Genomic DNA, 20,843 nt, shown 5'->3' on the forward strand with positions numbered 1-20,843 from the left:
AAATAAAAAAAGAACACAAGAAAAGTGTTTACTTATTCTTATCCCAAAAAAATAATTTACAACCTTATCTTAAAAACGAAATCTATCTATTATTGTTTATGATTTATTTGATTTGTTATTTTATTTTTGAGTGACTTTTAATTAATTTTATTTTTATGTTATATTATTGTTTATGATTTATTTGATTTGTTATTTTATTTTTGAGTGACTTTTAATTAATTTTATTTTTATGTTAAATTTCAACAGTTAAATTGATAATTGAATAAAAAATTATCAATCATTAATATGTTAATATTTTAATTCTATAAGACTATTATAACGATTTAACATGTTTATAAATTAATAATTGATAAATTCAACTGATAAATTTCAAAATCGAATTGATCGAAAAGTAACCCTACTATTCCACCTTAACAACTTTTCAAATCATGATAAAATGTTCCTACTCTTTTTGTTCATTTTTAATTATTATGGTCTATTCAAAATCAAACTATTAGAATTTTACTATCATTTTACGATATATTTTCTCATCATATTGATATGCAAAAAATGTCATTTATAGTTTTTTTTTATATAGTTATTAAATATTTAAAATATCAAATTAATGTTATAGTTAGTCAAATTGACTTTCGAAAGCATAACATGACTATTAAAGTGAACGGAGATAGCACTAAATATTTCTAACTCAAAGTTATTGCAAGTATTTACAATATTTATTACTCCCTCTATCCAACACTAGTTGTCATAATACTATTTTAGAATATTCAAAATACTTGTTCACTTTATACAATTAATGAATAATTTTACACCTTGTTTCTAATTTATCCTTATTATTAATTATAGTCATTTTTCTATTAGATTTCTCAAGACATTGTATTTTTTATATTTAAAGAATCAATAATATTTTACCTTTATATTTAAATTTTTTAAATTTTTTGCAAAGTTAATAATGGATAAATATTATTGAACACGGATTAAATAAAACAGGTATTGACGCATGCATAGGTTTTTTTATAGTTTATTGAGTCCATGTGTATTTACTAAGGGAGTTTGATATATGTTAAAAGTGATTAACTTACCTGCATAATGAATGCTCAAGGACAAAGAGAAAATGAATTTAATTTTTTTAATTGGAATATTTAATAAGAACGCTTTAGCATTATATTTAGATATTCAATCAAAAAAGTGTTAGTAAATTAAATATTTAAATTAAATTTAGTGAATTAAGTATTCTGCATTGTAGTATTAAGCTTGAAAAAAGATGGGCTGCGTTGATATAATGTTAATTATATGAATCGTTTATATTTTACGTCTATCAATATCATTGATATATTTTTTTAATTAATTGTTAATAATATAATACTCAAAATTGACGTTGATCCATCAATTTTTCATTTAGTTTTTGGAGCAAATAAATTCCATAAATAAAGCGAGTGCATGTATGAAAAATAACATAAATCCTATTAATTTAGGAGTAATTCTTCAAGTAAGTTTCAATATTATGTATCTAATTATTAAAATTTGAATTTTAAATACATTTATTTGACGAATTCAAATTTTATATATATATATATATATATATATATATATATATATATATATATATATATATATTCTCTCTGTTCTCTCTTCTCTCTTCTCTCTCAATGTATCTGGATTGGTCTTGCTATTATTATACATGTATTTATTGTGATTCACATATATTTGAAAAACATAGATTATTTCGCTCGTCTCACCCTTTGATCCTATTTTAATGTATCTGATAGTAAAAATACATATATCTTTGACTTGAAATATGATTGAAATTATTGATTGATGAGACAATATGAATTATTTTAAATTATAGGAAAAATTAATATATATGTAATTAAATAATTTTAAATATATTTTCCAAGGGACATATCTCAATTTTGATTTTAAAAATATAGAAAATTTATTTTACTTGTCTAATTTTCAAAAATTAAAAAAAAAAACTATCATTTACCCCCTGATTTACCCTTATTATTGGTTATAGTCATTTCTAAATATATTTAAAAACATTAAATATATCATATTCAAAAAGTTTTTATCAATTTTAGTCATTTCTCAATATATTTACAAAAACATTAAATTTATCATATTTAAAAAATTATATAGTAAATTATCATTTTATTTATTACTACGATCACGAAAGTATTTAATTAACTTAAGGCTCTCCGCATTGTGTCATGTGCGCAAGCTCATTTGATGTATATGATCTTAATGAATATATATTTATTAGTCAAATAAAGAGTTAATTAAATTAGAAAACAACTTAATTTTGATAATTTAGTGATGTATTTTGGATTTCCATGGCAATAGTTTTAACAAGATTTTTTTTTTCATTTTGAAAATGTAGATCAATTAAAGACACAATTATTATTTTGATTAATTTTCTATTTTTCTTAATTTATAAACAGGATTGTCTAATTTTGCATTATGTTAGGTTAGTGTCCAGTTTAATCCTTGTCCATTTATTAATTTTATTATTTAAATGAAACAAAAAAAAAGAAGAAGATAATTATAGAGTAAGACAATCCGAGAAGATTTTTCTGCCACTCTGTTTTATTTAATTTAAAAATAATTCGTTGACTTTTGTTTAATGATTGTAAAACTATAAAATACATGAATATAATATAGGTAAAATTATATATAATAGCAAACTATTAATTTAATTAAATGCTAGAAATATATTTTGATTTAATTGTATCCTATAGCAAACTGTTGCTATTTTTGCTCTCTCTGGTGAAATCTCGCTCGCCACTCTCGTTTCTCCTTTGCTTCTCTCGATTTTATACAAACACAAATGTATAAAGTTGTGTTTATATTTATATAAAACGAGTGAAAATTGTATATATACATATATTTTCGTTCCCCTTTCTCCCAGATCTAGCTCGTCACTCTCTCAGGTCTCGCTTATACAAACAGAAACGAAATGTATAAATTGCATTTCTATTTGTATAAAGCGAGAGAAAATTGTATATACACATGCAAATACATATATTTTCGTCCTATACAACTATAATTATACAATACAAATATTCCCTGCCCAATTTTCTTTTGTCTTTCTGTCTTTCTCGTTTTATACATACACAAATTATACAATTAATCTTTTGTATACAAATGCTTTCTTTTGTATATGTATAGCTAATTATACAACTATTTTCTTTGTATATGTATAACGAAATATACATATTTATATTTGTTATGAAGCGCAATTATACAAACTATAACTATGTTATACAAAATATGATTTTTATATTCGCTATATATGAAAGTTACTCTATAACATAGATGATTTCACCTAAATAATTCATGAGATATGCAATATTTTGTATAAGCATGTATAACTATGAATATATAGATATACATGAATACACACGCACACAACACGACCTCCACCCCCATCCACCGAACACAGTCACATAGTTTTTTTTTGTAGACTTTATATTCATATTAGCAAATTAAATAATATGAATATTAAAATGTGAACCCTTTAACAAAATTGATTGATGACTCAGTGATAAAGAAGGGGACATGAAAATGCTTTCGACACTAATATTCTAGATTCGAACATGTTTTTTTATTTTATCTTAAAATTTAAAACTCTAAACTCCTAATTCTGACTCCGTCTCTCATTCCCGTCCACGCTTACTTGATTCATCTTAAATTCCATTAAATTTTACCATCTTCGTTGACTGAACCATATATACAAAATGGTGGAATAGTTTTAATTGTAGCATAATAGGAACACATGTAAAAAATACCAGAGGAAATTAAATTTATCAAAATCGACAAACTTGTGTTATTAGAGTTAGTTTTAGTCGATCGGCTAAAATAATTATATTTACTAGCTAAATATACAAATAAGATATAAGCTATTTTGTATCAGAATTACAAATTTTTTGATATATCATAAATATATATATATATATATATATATATATATATATATATTTGTTAGCTATTATTTTAGTGGACGATAACACAGTTTAATTTTTACATTATAGTACTCAATATCTTTCAATTTATATGTCATACGTTCCTTTTTAGTCATTTTAAAAAAGTCATTCTTCTTTATTTAAAAATAATTTCACTCTAAACTTCAAAGTTTATTCTTCAGTGAGATAATTTATACGTTTTCGTCCACTTTTAATTATCATAATTTTTTTTAGAGTCAAACTATTAGAACTTTGACTAACAGTTTACTATGTATCTTTTCATCATATTGATATGCAAACAATTGTCATTTATAGTACTTTTCGTAAAGTTTTTGAATATCTATTATTATGTTTAAAATATCAAACTAACATAATCTAATTTAACTTTGAGAATTAGTCAAATTGACTTTTGTAAAGCATAACGCGACAATCAAAAATTATAATTTATAGTATTTTCGTATATTTTTTGAATATATATTATTTTATTTAAAATATTGAATTAATATAATCTCATTTAACTTTGAAAATTAGTCAAACTGACTCTCGTAAAACACAACGTGACAATAAAAAATGAATGGAGAGAGTATAGGCAATACAACTTGTTCTGTGCCACGAATTCCAAGATCTTTTCTTTATAAAATATCGTATCCAGTTAAATAACATCACATAAATTGAGACGAAAAGAACAGCTACGAGCATCGAAAGAGGGACTTGAAAGTAGAAGGTCCATTCCACATTTCAGCTGCCATTTGGTGATAAGTAGTTTCAGTTAGATGATATGAGTCCCAAAATACATGCATATTTGGATTTTGACAAAGCTCAAATTTATGTCCCACTGGCCTTTTTCCTCCACAACTATGTATCCCTCTGAATCGTCCTATTCCACAACATGCTATTTTTCCTTCCTTGAGACCTATTACGATTGCAATAATATAATACTTTGGTTCAGAATTTAAATTTTATAAATTTAAGATTCTAAATTCTCCGATAGCATAACTTCACAACATAATATAAATAAATCGAGGGTGATTTATTAGAAACAATTTCTCTATCTCCATGAGGTAGGGATAAGGTCTACATGCATTCCATCGACTTCCACAAATATAATTATAAAGTTACACTGAATATGTTATTATTATTGTTATATTTTAAAGGAATGTAAGAAGGATTCTTCCTATTTTAGATGGGCAACAACAACATAATCGATGTGATCCCACAAGAGAAATCTGGGGAGGGTGATATGTATGTATACAGATCTTACTCTTATCGATCAGTATATATATATAAAAACAATTATTCACATTATCAATTATGTATATGGCTTTGAAAAATAATACATACCATATTTGGAGGGATGATCAATTCTTTTTCTCAAACTACTATTGAAGTCATAGAGTGAATACTTGAACCCTTTCAATTTTTTCTTCAATTTGAAGAGGGTATTGTACAACTCAACATTATGTAATTTGGCCATATTTGAAGCTTTCTCCAAACACCCATTTTTGTTAGATGAATTCAGCATTCTTAACCCTGGTAGACACCCCAAGTCTCCTAAATTAAGGAACCCAAATTTCCTTCCTCCAATTTTGTATATCTCCTGTGGAATTCATATGAAACAAAACACCAGATAGATGAATACTAGAAATTACTAAAATCAATTATTGGTGACACGAGACAGTCACTATAATAAAAATAACTTTTAACAACAATGAATATAGACATTATTAAAGAGTGTTAAAGTCTATACAGGTATTAGTCAATTGTCATTGGAATTTATATGAATGAAACACCAGATAAATGAAGACTAGAAATTACTAAATTCAATTATTGGTGACACGAGACAGTTACTACAACAAAAATCACTTTTAACAACAATAAATGTAAACATTAATAAAGAGTGTTAAATTCTATATCGACATTAGTCATAAAAATTCATATGAACAGAACACCATATAGATGAAGACTAGAAATTGCTAAAAGCAATTATTGGTGACACGAGACAGTCAGTACAACAAAAATAACTAAGTATACACATCAACAAAAATTACTGTTAAACTCTTTATCGACAACAATTAATTGTCATTGGATTCAACGTTATTATAAATTTTAGGAATATTTTGAAAGAGTATTATTTACCACTAATAAAAACATTTCGAAAGAGTGTCATCTTAGTGAATTCAGTTTTTTAGTTAAAAGAAAATAAAGATAGATAAAATTTAGATGTGGCAAAAACAATTCATTTTTTTTTAGTATAGGCTAATATCTAAATGGACTAAATCAAAATGACTTATTGAAAAATATTTATTATAAGTCAATTTAACCAGTTTATAAACTTACGTTAACGATGGTAGTCAAGTTCCCAACAACCATTTGTTGGTATTGAGGAGAGATTGGTATTGAGGAATTGGTCACAAAGAGGCTTAAGTAGTCATTGCTTCCAATGCTAAACAAGTAGACTGCATTTGACAAAATATTTTGTGATTTCCCTTTGCCCAATTTATTTCTCAACCAACTCTTCACCTTTTTGAAGTTTTTGAGCTGAGTTTCCATATCAATTACCTGAAAAAAAAACACAAAAACAATTAATTATACAATTCATGTTGATCTAAAATAAATAAATAAAATTATTCTTTTCCCAAATTAGTTGTTCTTTTTCTTGGTATAATCATGTCAAGGAATCTATGTATGACTTTCGATAAGATTACCCAGATCTCATTCGCAATCTATTTGAATACAATATAACATACATTCGAATACGCTTATTAAGCATCGAATACAATATATTTTGCTATAAAGAAAAGATACACTATTTTTTGTGATTTCCATATGTTGATTAAGGTTCATGGACCACCAACCTAAAATTGTGGTGTGGACATAATATAAAGTCCAAATAAAACAGCAATGTATTTGTTTTTGGGCCTGGCCTCTAGTACAAAGCTGTCATTGGTCTCTATTAATTGTCCAAGGGACCCTCTCTATGACTTGTAAGTTGTAACAAGCAATCATGCATGCAAACCCTAGTACAATTTTTCATCAAATTAATGAAAGGCATGTGTTAGAATATATACACAATCAGTGATGGACCCAGAATTTTCACAAAGTGGGTATAAGATATAAAAAATAAAACTAAATATTGGAATAAGGATTTAAACTCGGGCAGGCTAGGAAAATTAAGCCCTTTTCACCACTGGGCCAAGGGTCACACTTGTGTTAGTAGGATTAAAAGTTAATATATAGATATAAAATTTTAAAAACTGATCAAATATACATATATATACGGTGTTAATTTTTCAACGAAGTGGGTTCATCCTTTGTGGGTCCGCCCCATTACACAATACATAATTACTTTCTCCGTCAATTATTACTTAAGTATTTGTTTGCAACATCACAAATCTTATCATTTTTTGGTGCATCCAGATTCATGGAGTTAAAATTAGGTGTAATTTGTTCTAGATACTATGTATCCAATGTAAGTGGATTCGTATGTATCAGAAACACACAGACAAATCTCGCTCACCTTCCGCTCATCTTGCTCGTTATTACTCTCCTATCTAGTGTAATCGCATGTATATGAGATATATAGACAAATCTTGTTCATGTCCCTCCAGTTCTCGATCTCTCCCTAGCTATTCAAGTCATGTATCTGATAGCAAAAATACTTGTATTTAGGTGTATCTTACTTGAAACATAGTATGAAATTATTAATTAATGAGTAAAATGTATTGTTTCAAACTATAAGGATAATTAGTAAATATGATATGAATATCCGAATTCAAATCAAATATTAGTTAGTTTGACCCTCCTATTTAAAATCAAGGCAATTATTTTGGGACCGAGGGAGTATAATTTAATCATCATAAGTTTATTTCTTTTTCTTTTTGAAACTAGCCAAAGTGTGCACTTGGTAAACTTATTTATTTTTTTAATTTTTTTCTGGTATATAATCATTACTTAGGTGATCTTTGTCCTAATAGATTTGGAATAGGAATATTTTACCTTTTTTGGATTGAGAGAACATTTTCCTCATAGATTTGGGGTTACTTTGAGATCTATAATAGGGTATGTAGTTGGAGATTTTCGAGTATTGTATATGACACAATGTAGTTCGAAGTGCTTGAAAATATTATAAATTTCTTTTCTTTCTTTTATAGTGGAAAATTTTCTCTGTTTGTTTGGAGGACTAGACCTAGCTGAACCTCATTATTAGTCTTTTGTTATTTTCTTCTCTGTTTTTTTTATTTGTAGTTGTGTATTAGTTAATCCACGATATTTTCACAACATTACCCTTTTGCACTAGCTCAAAAATCACTAAAAATGTAAATTATACTAGACAAACTCCGATTTAACATGCTCAACTAAAGATAAAAAGGTAGTACTCACAAATTCAACTATTATTACGAGTAATTACTAATTAACTACATGTTACATTAATTTAATATAAATAACGAATACGAATACGAGTTATTCTTGATCTCATCTCTTAATTGAAGCGAATGTATTGAACCTAACATAAAAGTAGCTAATGGAAAATATAACGGCTTTGAGAATGTGCCTAACATATACTATACTATAATATATTAATTTCACCTACTAAGTATAACAACATTGACTTTATAATATATGTTCCTAATAAATAGCTTGCATAGTCCCCTTTTTATTTATTTCAGAATGTGGGCACTAGGAAATACGAACAGGACAACATGTAAACTTTTCGATTTTCGAAATCGTAAATTTTTTATATATTTTTTAATTGTTTTGAATGATCAATTATTTTGATTTATACTCCCTTCATTCATAATTATTTGTCATAGTAAGGTCATGTATTTTTTTTAAAGAAAATTTAATATAAGATGTAATTTGATTAGTATAACTCTTTACATAACTTTTTAATTGAATAAAATGAAGTAATAATTATTATGGGCAGAATTGAAAAAAAAAACTAATTATTTCTTATTTGTTTAAATTGACAATTAGTCTTGGACATTTATTTTTATTATACCTGCCAAACATTTGTTGACGAAAAAATTAATACTATTTTACACAGTTTACAAATATATAAATTTTATTTTTAATTTTTTTTGAAGATTTCATGCACAAATTTTCGATCAAATTTAAATTATTTAACTCTCGAAATAAAACAAAAAATATCACATAAATTAACATAGAAAAAACAGTACTAAATATCATAAAATCATCAACACATTTTGGTTAAAACAAATAACGATAAAATGTGAAAGATAAATTTGAGTACTTTTATAACGTTAAAAGATAATATATATGACATATAATATAAAATATTTCGAACAATATTTATATGGTACTCTTATGCTGAATAGTGAGTCAAAATTACTTGTTAAGTTATTTTGAAAAAGTCAACTATACAAAATCAGTAATTCTTAGTTGTCTCTATAGAAAAAACATTTGATTCCACCTAACATAGCTAGCTTCTTTAAGTCAACAAAATAATTATTATATCCTTTTTAACTTATGTCAGAGTTTGAATAGTTAAAAAAAATAAATTAAAATAATTGTTTTATTAAACATGTTACTCTTTAAAGTTTATATATACTCTCTCCGTTCAAAAATAATTATCAGGCTTAGATAATACACATTCTTCAAATTTTTTTTAATATAATATGTAATTTGATTAATATATTCCTAGAAATAATTGTCAGGTTTATAACAATAACTCTAATAACTCTTACATTTAAAGGCAAATGAAGTTTATGACTTTTGGTATACAAAGAATGGATATTTACGTGGTACTGCTCTAATGGCTCTTAAAAAACTGTATTTAGAATGGTTGATATTTTATTGGAAACTGCAAAAGTAACCTTTTATAAATTAAAGTCATCTTGTAACTTTAAATCAATAATTTATTAAAATGAATAATTATTAAGAGTAGAATTGGAAAAAATGAGTTAATTAGTTGTTGATTGTTTAAATTGACAATAAATCTTGGACATCTATATTTAGTATACCTGACAATTATTTCTGAACGGAGAGAATATTATGTTTGGTATTAAATCTCCTTAATATAAAGGAAGTTTGTAGTTTAGTTATAAATATGATTCAAACTGTTACGTACGTTATAGGTATGAATTTTAAGTATGATATTATATACATATATAATGCTGAATTCTCAAGTTAGAATTTTCAATAAGAAGGAATTTTAACGACTTACAAATCCCTGAAAAGTCGTGACAAGAGATCCCGCTCCGGCGGAGGCGAAATTTGCTCCATTATAATAGGTGTGTTGACTACCAGGCTGCAGAAAGGGTGGCAGCAATGGCAATTTTGCATATTCAGCTGTCACCAAATAAAAACAATAAAAGAGACAAATATATGAACAGTAAAATATATTGTCATATTGTAATCTAGGCTGGCTAGCTATGAAGAGCCCCCCATCCAAAAAAAAAATTAAAACGAATAACGGAGTCAGAAATCTTAATAAATATTATATCACATTTATAGTTTAAATTTGTGATCTAAAGTAATTTTTAAACTATTTATGTTATTATCTAAAGATTTTGATATAATACGATTCAAAACCTTACGTGTAAAAAGAATTCTCTCATTTAACTTACGTGTTTACTTTGTTCAAATTTTGAACATCAATATGAAGGATGTTTATTTAAATAAATTCATTAATCTCAAACCCCTAATAAGTTCTGAATTTGTCATCGTATTTGTATATCTCGGTATACTTATTGAATCCAAAATAAATGGAAAATTAGACTCATTCAAATTCATACTTAATACTATAGTTCCATGGAGAATACGATCGTCGAGTCGGGGTTAGAGTTGGGGTTTAAATTAAAAATTCAATCAAACCAATAACTTTAATCCAAATCCCTATATTTATCTTGAAATAATCTATTTAGATGTATACAAGTATTAATAAAAAAAATTCTGAATCTATAAACTTCAAATCTGTTGTGTTTCAACAACAACATTACTTACCTATTAAATCGGAAATCAAACGTCCATCGGAAAATCGACCGGTGGGGAACTTGAAATAAGTTTCTCCATAAGGCTTGAAGTTGGCTTGGTCAAGAGTGGTGGTGTTGATGTAATTGTTGTTGCCCACATCAAAAAAAGAATCACCAAAGATGAAGAGAGATGCCTTTTCTTTTGTTTTTTGGCATTTGCATTCCACAATAGGGATATGGAAGCAACAAGCTATAATAAGTAGGACTAGGGTGAAATTAGAGGTACCCAAAGGCTTTGACATGCTTGACTTTATTTGTCAATGTGGAATTTTAATTTGAGCCTCCTTTTTATCAAGAGTGTGTATATATATATATGGAGCTTGACTTTATTTGTGAATGTGTAATTTTAATTTGAGCCTCCTTTTTATCAAGAGTGTATATATATATATATATATAGCTTGACTTTATTTGTGAATGTGGAATTTTAATTTGAGCCTCCTTTTTATCAAGAGTATATATATATATATATATATATATATATATATGGAACGTGCTAGCAGTTGACTATAGATTTTAAAGTTAAGGTTTTAAAAAAAATTCTTTAAATATCTGATTTGTTTGGTCATAGATTTTAAAAATGTGTCTTATAATTATAAGAAGAAAAGAAATCAATTCCTACAAATTGGTTCAAACTTATTTTTGGGATTTCTACTTGTAAAACTTCAAGTTTTTTTCAAATAAAATACATATTCAAATATAATTTTTAAGTAAAAAGCTATTACTTAAAAAACTGGAATTTACAAGTAAAAAGATCTTCAAGGGAGTATTTGTTTGTTATACGTGTATGAGATTATTATTTTTTGAGAAATTGATATAAATAGTTGTCCATAAAATAAGTCAATAATTTTTTTTGTTTTATTAATATATGACATACATAAAATAGTGTATTTAAAAAATATATGATTAACGAATATAATTGATTTGACCAATTTTTCAAGTATTTGTAATTGATTTGAAATAGGCTCTAATTATGCGAAATAGATTATTTATATCTTTCATTATATTTTGGAATAAAAATTCTACCTATAGTTATTTCAAAGAGATCACATATTCTCAAGAGTTAACAATAAATTTTTTTAATATTTATAACACATCATATAAAACTAATCTCTCTACTTAAGCGTAATTAATTATTTTTTTTTTACGAAATTATAAGTCATTAATTCTGACCTAATGAAATTGATGACTTAGTTGTGGACCACTTGATTTAAGGATGTGGCGACAGAAAATTGAATTAAATGCATCACATGATTTTGCCTTGAATATCTTACTCAAGTTAGAATAATAAATATAATAATAGATATAAGTGATCTATTTCGCATAATTTTAAAATAATTTTTAATCATTTTTCAAATTTTTAATATGCCTTTTGGGTTACTAAGTCAACGGTTATCAATTACCACTATTAATAATTATCAATGTGTTTGATACTAAAGAAAATGTATTTTAGGGGGATAATGAATTTATTTTATCTGCTTTTTAATATTTAATAAATAAAATATTATTTTAAAAATATTTATATATAATATAACAAATATTATAAGGTGAGATGAAGGCAGGCGAGTGAGTATTTGACGTGGATGTCTGAGAGTTGGCGGTGTTATATGGATAAATATACAATAAATAATTTAAAATGTCACTTATAAAACTCCTATTTTCGTATCAGAAATCATTTTTCTTATTTTTTAAAGAACTTTCTTTTTCTAAAGAATATATTTTCAAAATATATTAAGTAATCAAATATGAAAACATAATAATACACCCTATATGTAGTTATATATAAAGATTTATTTTTATATTGTAACATGTTGTTTATAAAATACTTGTATTTTCCTCGATGGCAAAATAAATCTTGACAGATAATATATATAAGTTTGAACTCAACTATCATTAAGGAATTTCATTTTTCTTTTTGAAAATTATCTGTTATTAATTAAAAATAAAATAATAATTTAGTAATAGTCAATAAGTTTTGAAAATGACAACAAATATTATTAAATATATTCTAGTTGTTACAAGATGTGATTCACGTTATGAGATGTTTAAATATTTATCAGACAAAATCGTAATCAACGACTTTTGGATTATTTTTTTTTATTAAAAGATAATAATATAATAAAAATATTTGACTGTAATTAAAAATTTAAAAACAAGTACACACTGGTGTATACATTTGTTAGGAGCAAAAATAATTATTAGTGAATCTTTTTCTATGTCTTTGACTTTATTTGTCAAAAAACTCCGCACAGTATTTGTTTCTATTTAGATGTGAATAATATTTTCCCCCCTCTTTTTTGAATTAGCTTCCAATTAATATCTATTATTTATAAAATATTGGGCCTAAGAGGATGAATATGTTAAGGCAACTTTCACGTATAACAAATAAAAAATTCATATTTGTATGCTATAGCAAAGTTTGCATATTTGCGCTCCATAGCAAACATAGAAACTGTATGATTCGCTATACATATACAGTTGAAGCAAATTGTATAAAACGAAGTGTATAAAACAAGAAAGAGAAAGACACTTGGGCAGAGAACTGTATAAAAATGAATTGTATAAAACGAATTGTATTATTATAAGTGTATAAACGATTATATACAAACAGAAACACAATTTATACATTTTGCTTCTGTTTGTATTAGTGAGAAATGCAAGGATGGTGAGCGAGATTTGGGAGAGTGGAGAGCGAGATCTGGAAGAGGGGAGAGAGGGGAACAAATACAATTTTCTCTGCTTTATACAATTAGAAACAAATTTTACACACTTGTGTTTGTATAAAAAGTGAGGAAGCGATTGAGAGATTGGAGGAAAGTGGAGAGCGAGATATTTGGGAGAGAGGCGCCTGACAATTTTTTGCAACTGTTTGCTATGGAGCATAATTAAATCAAACCCTAGCTACTCCATTTATTTTAGGTTATTAGTTTGTTATTATATACAATTTTCCCAATATGTTATAGTTAAAAAGTAGGCAACAAACAAACAATTTGTTTTAACGAGTCCAAAATCAAAAGAATAAAAAAATTATCAAAAATTTCAAAAGTACACTAATTTTTTTTAATCAAAAGGGTAAAATCACGCATGAGGGAGCGATATCCTTCAGAGAAAATCAACTCTATCTATTCCGTTACATTAAAATAAACAAAAATCGCTAACTCAGCAACGATTTTGTCACAAAGAAAAAACTTTTTTTCCTTCATAAAATCACTGTCACAGTAGCAAATTTGTCAAAAAAAAAAAAACTTTTTATGACAACTTTTTTCATAAAATCACCATTAGTGGAGCAATTTCCTCTTTAAAAAATACATTATTTTTTTTGCAATTTTGTTGTTGTGACAGCGATTTTATGAAAAAAAGTTTTTTCTTTGTGATAAAATCGCTGTTGTGACAGCAATTTTGATATATTTTAATGTAACAAAGTAGACGGAGTTAATTTTCTCGAAAGGATATCGCTCCCTCAAGTGCAATTTTACTCTTTTAGTTAAAAAAAAGGTGATATTCCCTTTTGAATGTTTTGACATTTTTTTTGTCATTTTGAATACGAACTCTTGTTTTAACCCTCAACTTTTAGGCTTCTTTTAATTAGTCCTGATTTGATGTTTCATAATCGATAAACACCAATAATCTCATAATTTTAAGAGCTAATTACTTTCTTTTTTTTTTTTTTACTATTTTGCCATATAACATAAAATCTCATAAATAATGAGATGGAGATACATAGGAAATCCTTGATACAAAACCTGTATCATACATGGATAACTACTTTTGAAAATTTAAATTAATCGAATCCCTTAATTTAAGGTGAAAATCAATGAATGTATCATCTTTTTTAAAAAAAATAAAAATCAAAGATCAAGGAACAGATCTTCTTCTTTTTTTTAATAAAAAAATACTAATAATAATAGTCAAAGATCAAGAAATGCGTCTAGTGTGATTGTATGTATCTGCGATACATGTCTTTTTTATATTTGTGCATCTAGTAACAAAAATATATGTATGTGAGTGTATTTTTTTTGATATATAATAAAAAGTTTTTAATTAATAATACGACACGTAATATTTTAAAATTATAAATAACAATAGTATATAAGAATCCAAGCATATCTAATTTATGTAGTTTTTCCATATTATTTATGTATAGCAAAGACTTTAGCTTTCACACCATTTGACATTCAAAATTATCATTAATTAGTAACATTAACATCAATGTAAATATAATATGCTTATGCCTATAATGGTGTAATAAATATTCATGCATTTTTTTTATAAACAACAGCAAAGTTGAAGGTTGGTTATGTAATTTTTGTTTAAACATCTCATATATGATTAAATCTGATTTTATAACTCAGAGAGTTATTTTAATTAATTTTTAAAATTAAAATAGTTTGATATTTTAAATTGAAATTTAGATACTTAGATATAATACTAATAATATTGTAATTTTTTTATATTAATATGGTATAAAAATAATTTCAAAATATTAATCAAAACTCATTTAGTTTGACTTTAAAAAATGAGAAATACAACACGATAAATATTTTAAGAGAAGAGTCACGATTGTGTAGTAACCAAACATGAAATAAGATAATTCTGCAGTTTATCCTAAAATTGTTATTTTTATCTCTACAATTTTAATTCTAGCTATGAGAAATGGTCAAAAATGTCCTTCCAACTTTTGAATAAGTTTTAATAACATGTAACTACAAATATTTCTCTGTTTATAAAAAGAACATGAAGATGATTTATTAACTCAGTCCTTAAAATATTCCACTGGTTTTGGAACAACAATTTGCTCATTATGTATGAGTGTATAAGAGTTGAATAGGATTTAATAGTTTTCATACATTATTGAGATTCCATGTTTAAAATTTGAACTTAAAAACTAACCAAATTTAAAATCATGAATTTGTTCTAGTAAAATATAAAACTGACCAAAATATAAACTCAAGATTCAAATTTTATACTTGAAAAGAATTTAAGATCACAATTAGAGATTTCCAAGTCCTATTTTTTTGTCATAGAATTTGAAATCATGAGCTAAAGTAAATTTTTTGTAGAAAATTCATAAACAAATGCTAGTTTAAAATCAAAACTTGAAATTAGGTTCTCAAATCCTATGAGCAAAAAGCCTTCTCAGTCAGCATATGCAATATAGGATAAACAATGTCAAGCACCCAAGTTGTGAAATATTAAAGCATTTTGAACCATCAATTATCATCCACATTGATGCAAAATTTGGAAACTTCAGCTTGTTGTCAACAGTTGTTAATAAACTAATTACCCACCTATTGGTCTATACAACCAAAACAGCTACTCAGTACACCATCCATGGAATCCTAAACATGCTTGAATGGTTGTCAACTTGTCATCCTCCTCCTTAACACAGACACCTAAAAGAAGAAAAAACAGATCAAACATGTTAAATTTTGAATTTACACTTAGGTCAAGTGACTTGGGCGTTGTTTGGGAGATGAGGAGCAAACCTTATCTTCACATGAAGCCCTTATTTACACAGAATCTGCAGGTAACACATTTCTCAGATGCCTCCCATTAAAGAAGAAAGCTCATCAAAGGACCAAAGGTCCATAGCATTTTCAACACCCTGAGTAGCATCAGCATCGAGGAAGGCATCGACTGGTACATCCATATTTCCTTCTGAGTATGGTGTCTGATAGAACTTCAACTGGGATTCAAAAGTTGAAAATACTTCAGGTGGCTTGTGTTCAGTGTTCACATTATTAGGCACCAAATTGTTGGTACAAGATTTTGGTTTCTCCTCCAGGTCGACACCTTCAATAAATTGAGCTTCATCGCATTCTATAGCAGCTGACAGAACAGATGATATGTCTGGAGTCCTTGAACATGTTTCTCCCCAAAAGTCTGAGGGGCCAAAAGAGTTACTTCCTTGGTCAGAATTGAAGTAAACACCAGCAGCAGCTGGATGGGGATATGGGTTAGGTCCTGTATCTACAGGAGTCACACACAAAGCTTCGTAGCCATTCAGAGTCTTTGTTTTCTCTTCGAGCAGGCCCACATTGTCACAATATCCACTATTCAAGTTGTTCATAAGCATGGTGTTGGGTGGAACTGGGTTAGAGCTCTCATCAGAAAGAACCTTCCGAGGATTCACCTTACCAGCTTGCCTCGAGGCAGGCACTGAAGCTTCATCTGGAAAGTTTACTTTAGCTTTATTGCCTCTGATCCTCCGAGCTTCAGCATCATAAGCTCTGGCAGCTTCTTCTGCAGTATTAAAAGTTCCAATCCAAACTCGGACCCCCTTCTGTGGATCACGTATTTCAGCTGCCCACTTACCCCAAGGACGCTTTCTGATCCCCCTATACTGATTCTTCCTCTGTCTCTTGGCAGATTTCTCAACTTCCTTGTTTGCATCAACAGATATCAGTGATTCGGATCCTTTCACATACAAAAAGAAAAAAACCACTTCAGACATTAACAGCAACTCAATAATTTGCAAGAATCAATCCATCACGATGATTAAGAAATTGAGACACCCAGAGACACAACATGCACATCAACGTTTCCTAATAATTGCAATGACAGGTTCTATCAAGCCAAGTTCTCCCAAGAAAATTTGTATCTTTGTCAAACTACACTTGTACATTACATCTTCCCTAGTCTCATATGCACGAAACTTACAAAAGAACACAACTCAATCATTTTAAATTTAAACTATAGGCACCATGTAGCCAACCGGCCAACCCCCATCAGGTAAAGGAATCATAATCTGAGGAACATGCTCTGTGAATATCAATTTTTCACAATCAAATTGTGCTTGAACAGAGACTTCTAATCCAAATAAACAGATCACATGAATCTTAATGATCTTACCAAAAGAATTTGTTAGCTTGAGCAAACTATCAATACTGGGCCAAGATGAAACTCCGATACAACAGACGCTAGCTAAAACTTAGATGCATACCCAGCCATCTACTTATGTTTATACTCACGAAACACCATGAAACTTTCATACTCCAAACAAGAACTTACTACACAGACCTAATGAAATTAAGGGGCATCTTCTATCTGGATTTTTTTCCCGATATTTCTGGTTAATAATTGAGAAAAATAGCATCTTGGCTTTTTGTTCAACACTCATCTTCTTCACTTAGATGAATAGCCATCTACATAAATCGAATACCAATAATTTCAACCAAATCAACTCAATTGAAAGAATACATGAACAATTTTAAAAAAAAAAACACAATATTTTACCCGATGTATAAAATAGCAGAACCCACAGAAAATTGCTCAAACTGCAAGGATACTAAATCTAAGCTTCAGCCTAAAAGAAGGAAAAAATTCGACCTGCCCAGCAAATAAAACAAACACTACACTCATTCATTCACTCAGCTCATTTTAACACCTCCAAATTTCAAGTAAATTTCTCTGCATTTCACACAAAGCCAGAATTTTTTTCTAAGGAAAGAGAAGTATTTTTTTAATTTTTTTACCAGCAGAGGTTCCAGAGAGTTCAGAAGCAGAGAAAGCAAATGGTTTGATATCCAAACTATAAGCTTCTTCATCATCAGAAAAATCCTTAAAATCCTGAAAATCAGCTTCAAAGTCTACATTCTCAGATCTCAAGCGCTTAGAGTGATAATTGGAAGGATTCCTCTTCTTCTTGTTCCTCTTCTTGTTTTGCAGATCGGCGCAACCCCATAACTGGTCGGCGGTGAGTCGGCTCGAAGATCGAGACGGCGGTATCCAATCGGAGATTATGGCACCACCACACATGCTTTTTCCGGTACCGGTGAGAAGTGAAAAGTACTGTCAAAATTTGCTTTTGCGGATATTTCGAGAAGAATCTATTAGAAAACTTTTTAAATAGTGGATTCTTAGTGTTTTACTTTATTGCCCCTCGTGTAGTCGCTTAATTACGGTTTTCTGGGGTCAATGTCTTGTCAATGCCGCAATCTAAAGCTGATGTGATGACACTTATTTATTTCCATAAAAAAAATTAGTCTCAATCCAACAAAACGAAAGAAAAAATAAAAAGATAAAGCAAGAATAAGATAAAAATAGAAAAAAATTATTCTTTTTATTAACCGCTCAAAATTTGATTGTCATGTGTACAAGTCATTAATATATAAAGTGGGGAATTAAAAAATAAGTACAAGTCTCACCCTTTGTTTCTCAAATAGAACAAAGCATAAAATAAAGAAAAAAAGGGTCCACCGAGATGACAAATAACTACCTATCAATAGTTCTTTGACAACCCTCAAAAAAAGTAGGAGAAGAAAAACGATTACACAGTATGGGGCACAGAAACCTACACAAGTGTAAGAAAAAGGATTGAGTACCAACAATACAATATTCAGCAAGCAATTCAACAAGTGAAGAATCTAGCTAGAAAACGATAATTATCCAATCAAACCTCCTTAAACTACAACTTGCACAAAAATCAATTCAACCTAACAAATCTATAATAAACAACTTATAAGGCTTAATAAGTCACAATTCAACACGTATCAAGTAAGTCAATATCAATATCAAGATAATAAGTAACAAATACATCGATCACAATTAGTAAGTAAGTCACAAATAAGCATCAAAATATATCAAATTACAATAATCAATCTTCCGCTGAAATCATTTTTCATTGGCACAATATTCGAATCTGGAGCATAAAGGGCAAAAAAAGTTAACAAAAATTTCAATAGGATATATCAAAATACTCTCTAACCAAAACGGTAAAATCGTAATTGACGCGACGATTTATTTTGACGACTTTAAGCAAAATCGCTGCTCGAGCAACAATATTGCACAATTTTTATTTTTATTTTGAAATTGTTGCCTTGACAACGATTTTTGTTATTGTTATTTTTTTTTAACAAATCGCTACCAAGGCAGCAAATTTAATGAAATTTTAATTTTTTATTTGTGTATTTTAAATCGCTGCATTTGCAGCGATTTTAGTGAAATTTGTTTTTATTTTTAAATTATGAATTGTAAATTTAGTTATTATTTTTCAAAAAAAAATTTAGTTAATTTTTTTTCAATTTTTTTTTAAAATTGAAACTACTTTTTAAAAAAAATTATATTTTATAATTAATTCATCCAATTATTTTTTAAATCATATTATAAAATATAATTAAAAAAAAAAGAAGTTTCAATTTAAAAAAAAATCCACAAAAAATTTGAAAAAAAAATTAACTAAAAATCGTTGCAAAGGCAGTGATTACACAATTTTAAAAAAAGAAAAAAATTAAAATTGTTGCAAAAGCAACGATTTACTAAAAAAAAAAATAACTAAAATCGTTGCAAAGACAGCAATTTACAATTCTAAATTTAAAAATAAAAACAAATTTACACAAATAAAACATTAAAATTTCACTAAGTTCGCTGCCTTGACAGCGATTTGTTAAAAAAAACTTTTAAAAAACAATAACAAAAATCGCGCAAAAAGGCAGCGATATCAAAACAAAAATAAAAATTGTGCAATATGAGCAGCAATTTTTCTTAACGCCGTCAAAATAAATCGCTAATCAGTAGCGATTTTACCGTTTTGATTGGAAAGTTTTTTTATATACTCTTTTAAAATTTATCAATTTTTTTCGCCCTTTAGGTTCTAAACTCTACAATGTTCCTAGGCGTAACCATTTCTCATCGGCTTAAGTTATGTTTCTCCATGAATACAAATTATTGAATTACTTTTAAATCTTTGTGAAAATATTTTTTTGATGTTTTAAAATGTTGGAGTTCAGTTTCAAAAATTTTATAATAAAAAATGATTTTCAGAATTTAATTCCAAAAGAAAGCAAAAAAAAATATATCCACAGACAAATGGTCACTAAGTTAATCTAACGTGTATAACTTCTTTGCTTGTTGCATTTATCGCAATTTCTCTTCCTTCTATTTGGTTTATTTTTTA

General features: G+C 27.3%; 2 protein-coding genes across 2 annotated transcripts; both read right to left on the reverse strand.

Annotated features, from left to right (window-relative positions):
• Positions 1 to 4,436: 4,436 nt before the first annotated feature.
• LOC101262291 (GDSL esterase/lipase 5) lies at positions 4,437 to 11,306 on the reverse strand. The gene is made up of 5 exons (XM_004252356.5): positions 10,923 to 11,306; positions 10,144 to 10,268; positions 6,297 to 6,518; positions 5,301 to 5,556; positions 4,437 to 4,872 (listed from the first exon to the last, which is right to left on the reverse strand). Exons 1-5 carry the CDS (start codon positions 11,191 to 11,193, stop codon positions 4,649 to 4,651), a joined length of 1,098 nt encoding a protein of 365 aa, XP_004252404.1. The 5' UTR covers positions 11,194 to 11,306; the 3' UTR covers positions 4,437 to 4,648.
• Positions 11,307 to 16,130: 4,824 nt separating this feature from the next.
• ERF-E5 (ethylene response factor E.5) lies at positions 16,131 to 20,739 on the reverse strand. Its single transcript, XM_004252354.5, has 3 exons — positions 18,424 to 20,739; positions 16,435 to 17,365; positions 16,131 to 16,341 (listed from the first exon to the last, which is right to left on the reverse strand). Exons 1-2 carry the CDS (start codon positions 18,704 to 18,706, stop codon positions 16,488 to 16,490), a joined length of 1,161 nt encoding a protein of 386 aa, XP_004252402.1. The 5' UTR covers positions 18,707 to 20,739; the 3' UTR covers positions 16,131 to 16,341; positions 16,435 to 16,487.
• Between the last annotated feature and the right edge of the window lie 104 nt (positions 20,740 to 20,843).

The sequence above is a fragment of the Solanum lycopersicum genome, chromosome 12 (assembly GCF_036512215.1).
Source record: "Solanum lycopersicum chromosome 12, SLM_r2.1".
Classification (NCBI taxonomy): domain Eukaryota; kingdom Viridiplantae; phylum Streptophyta; class Magnoliopsida; order Solanales; family Solanaceae; genus Solanum; species Solanum lycopersicum.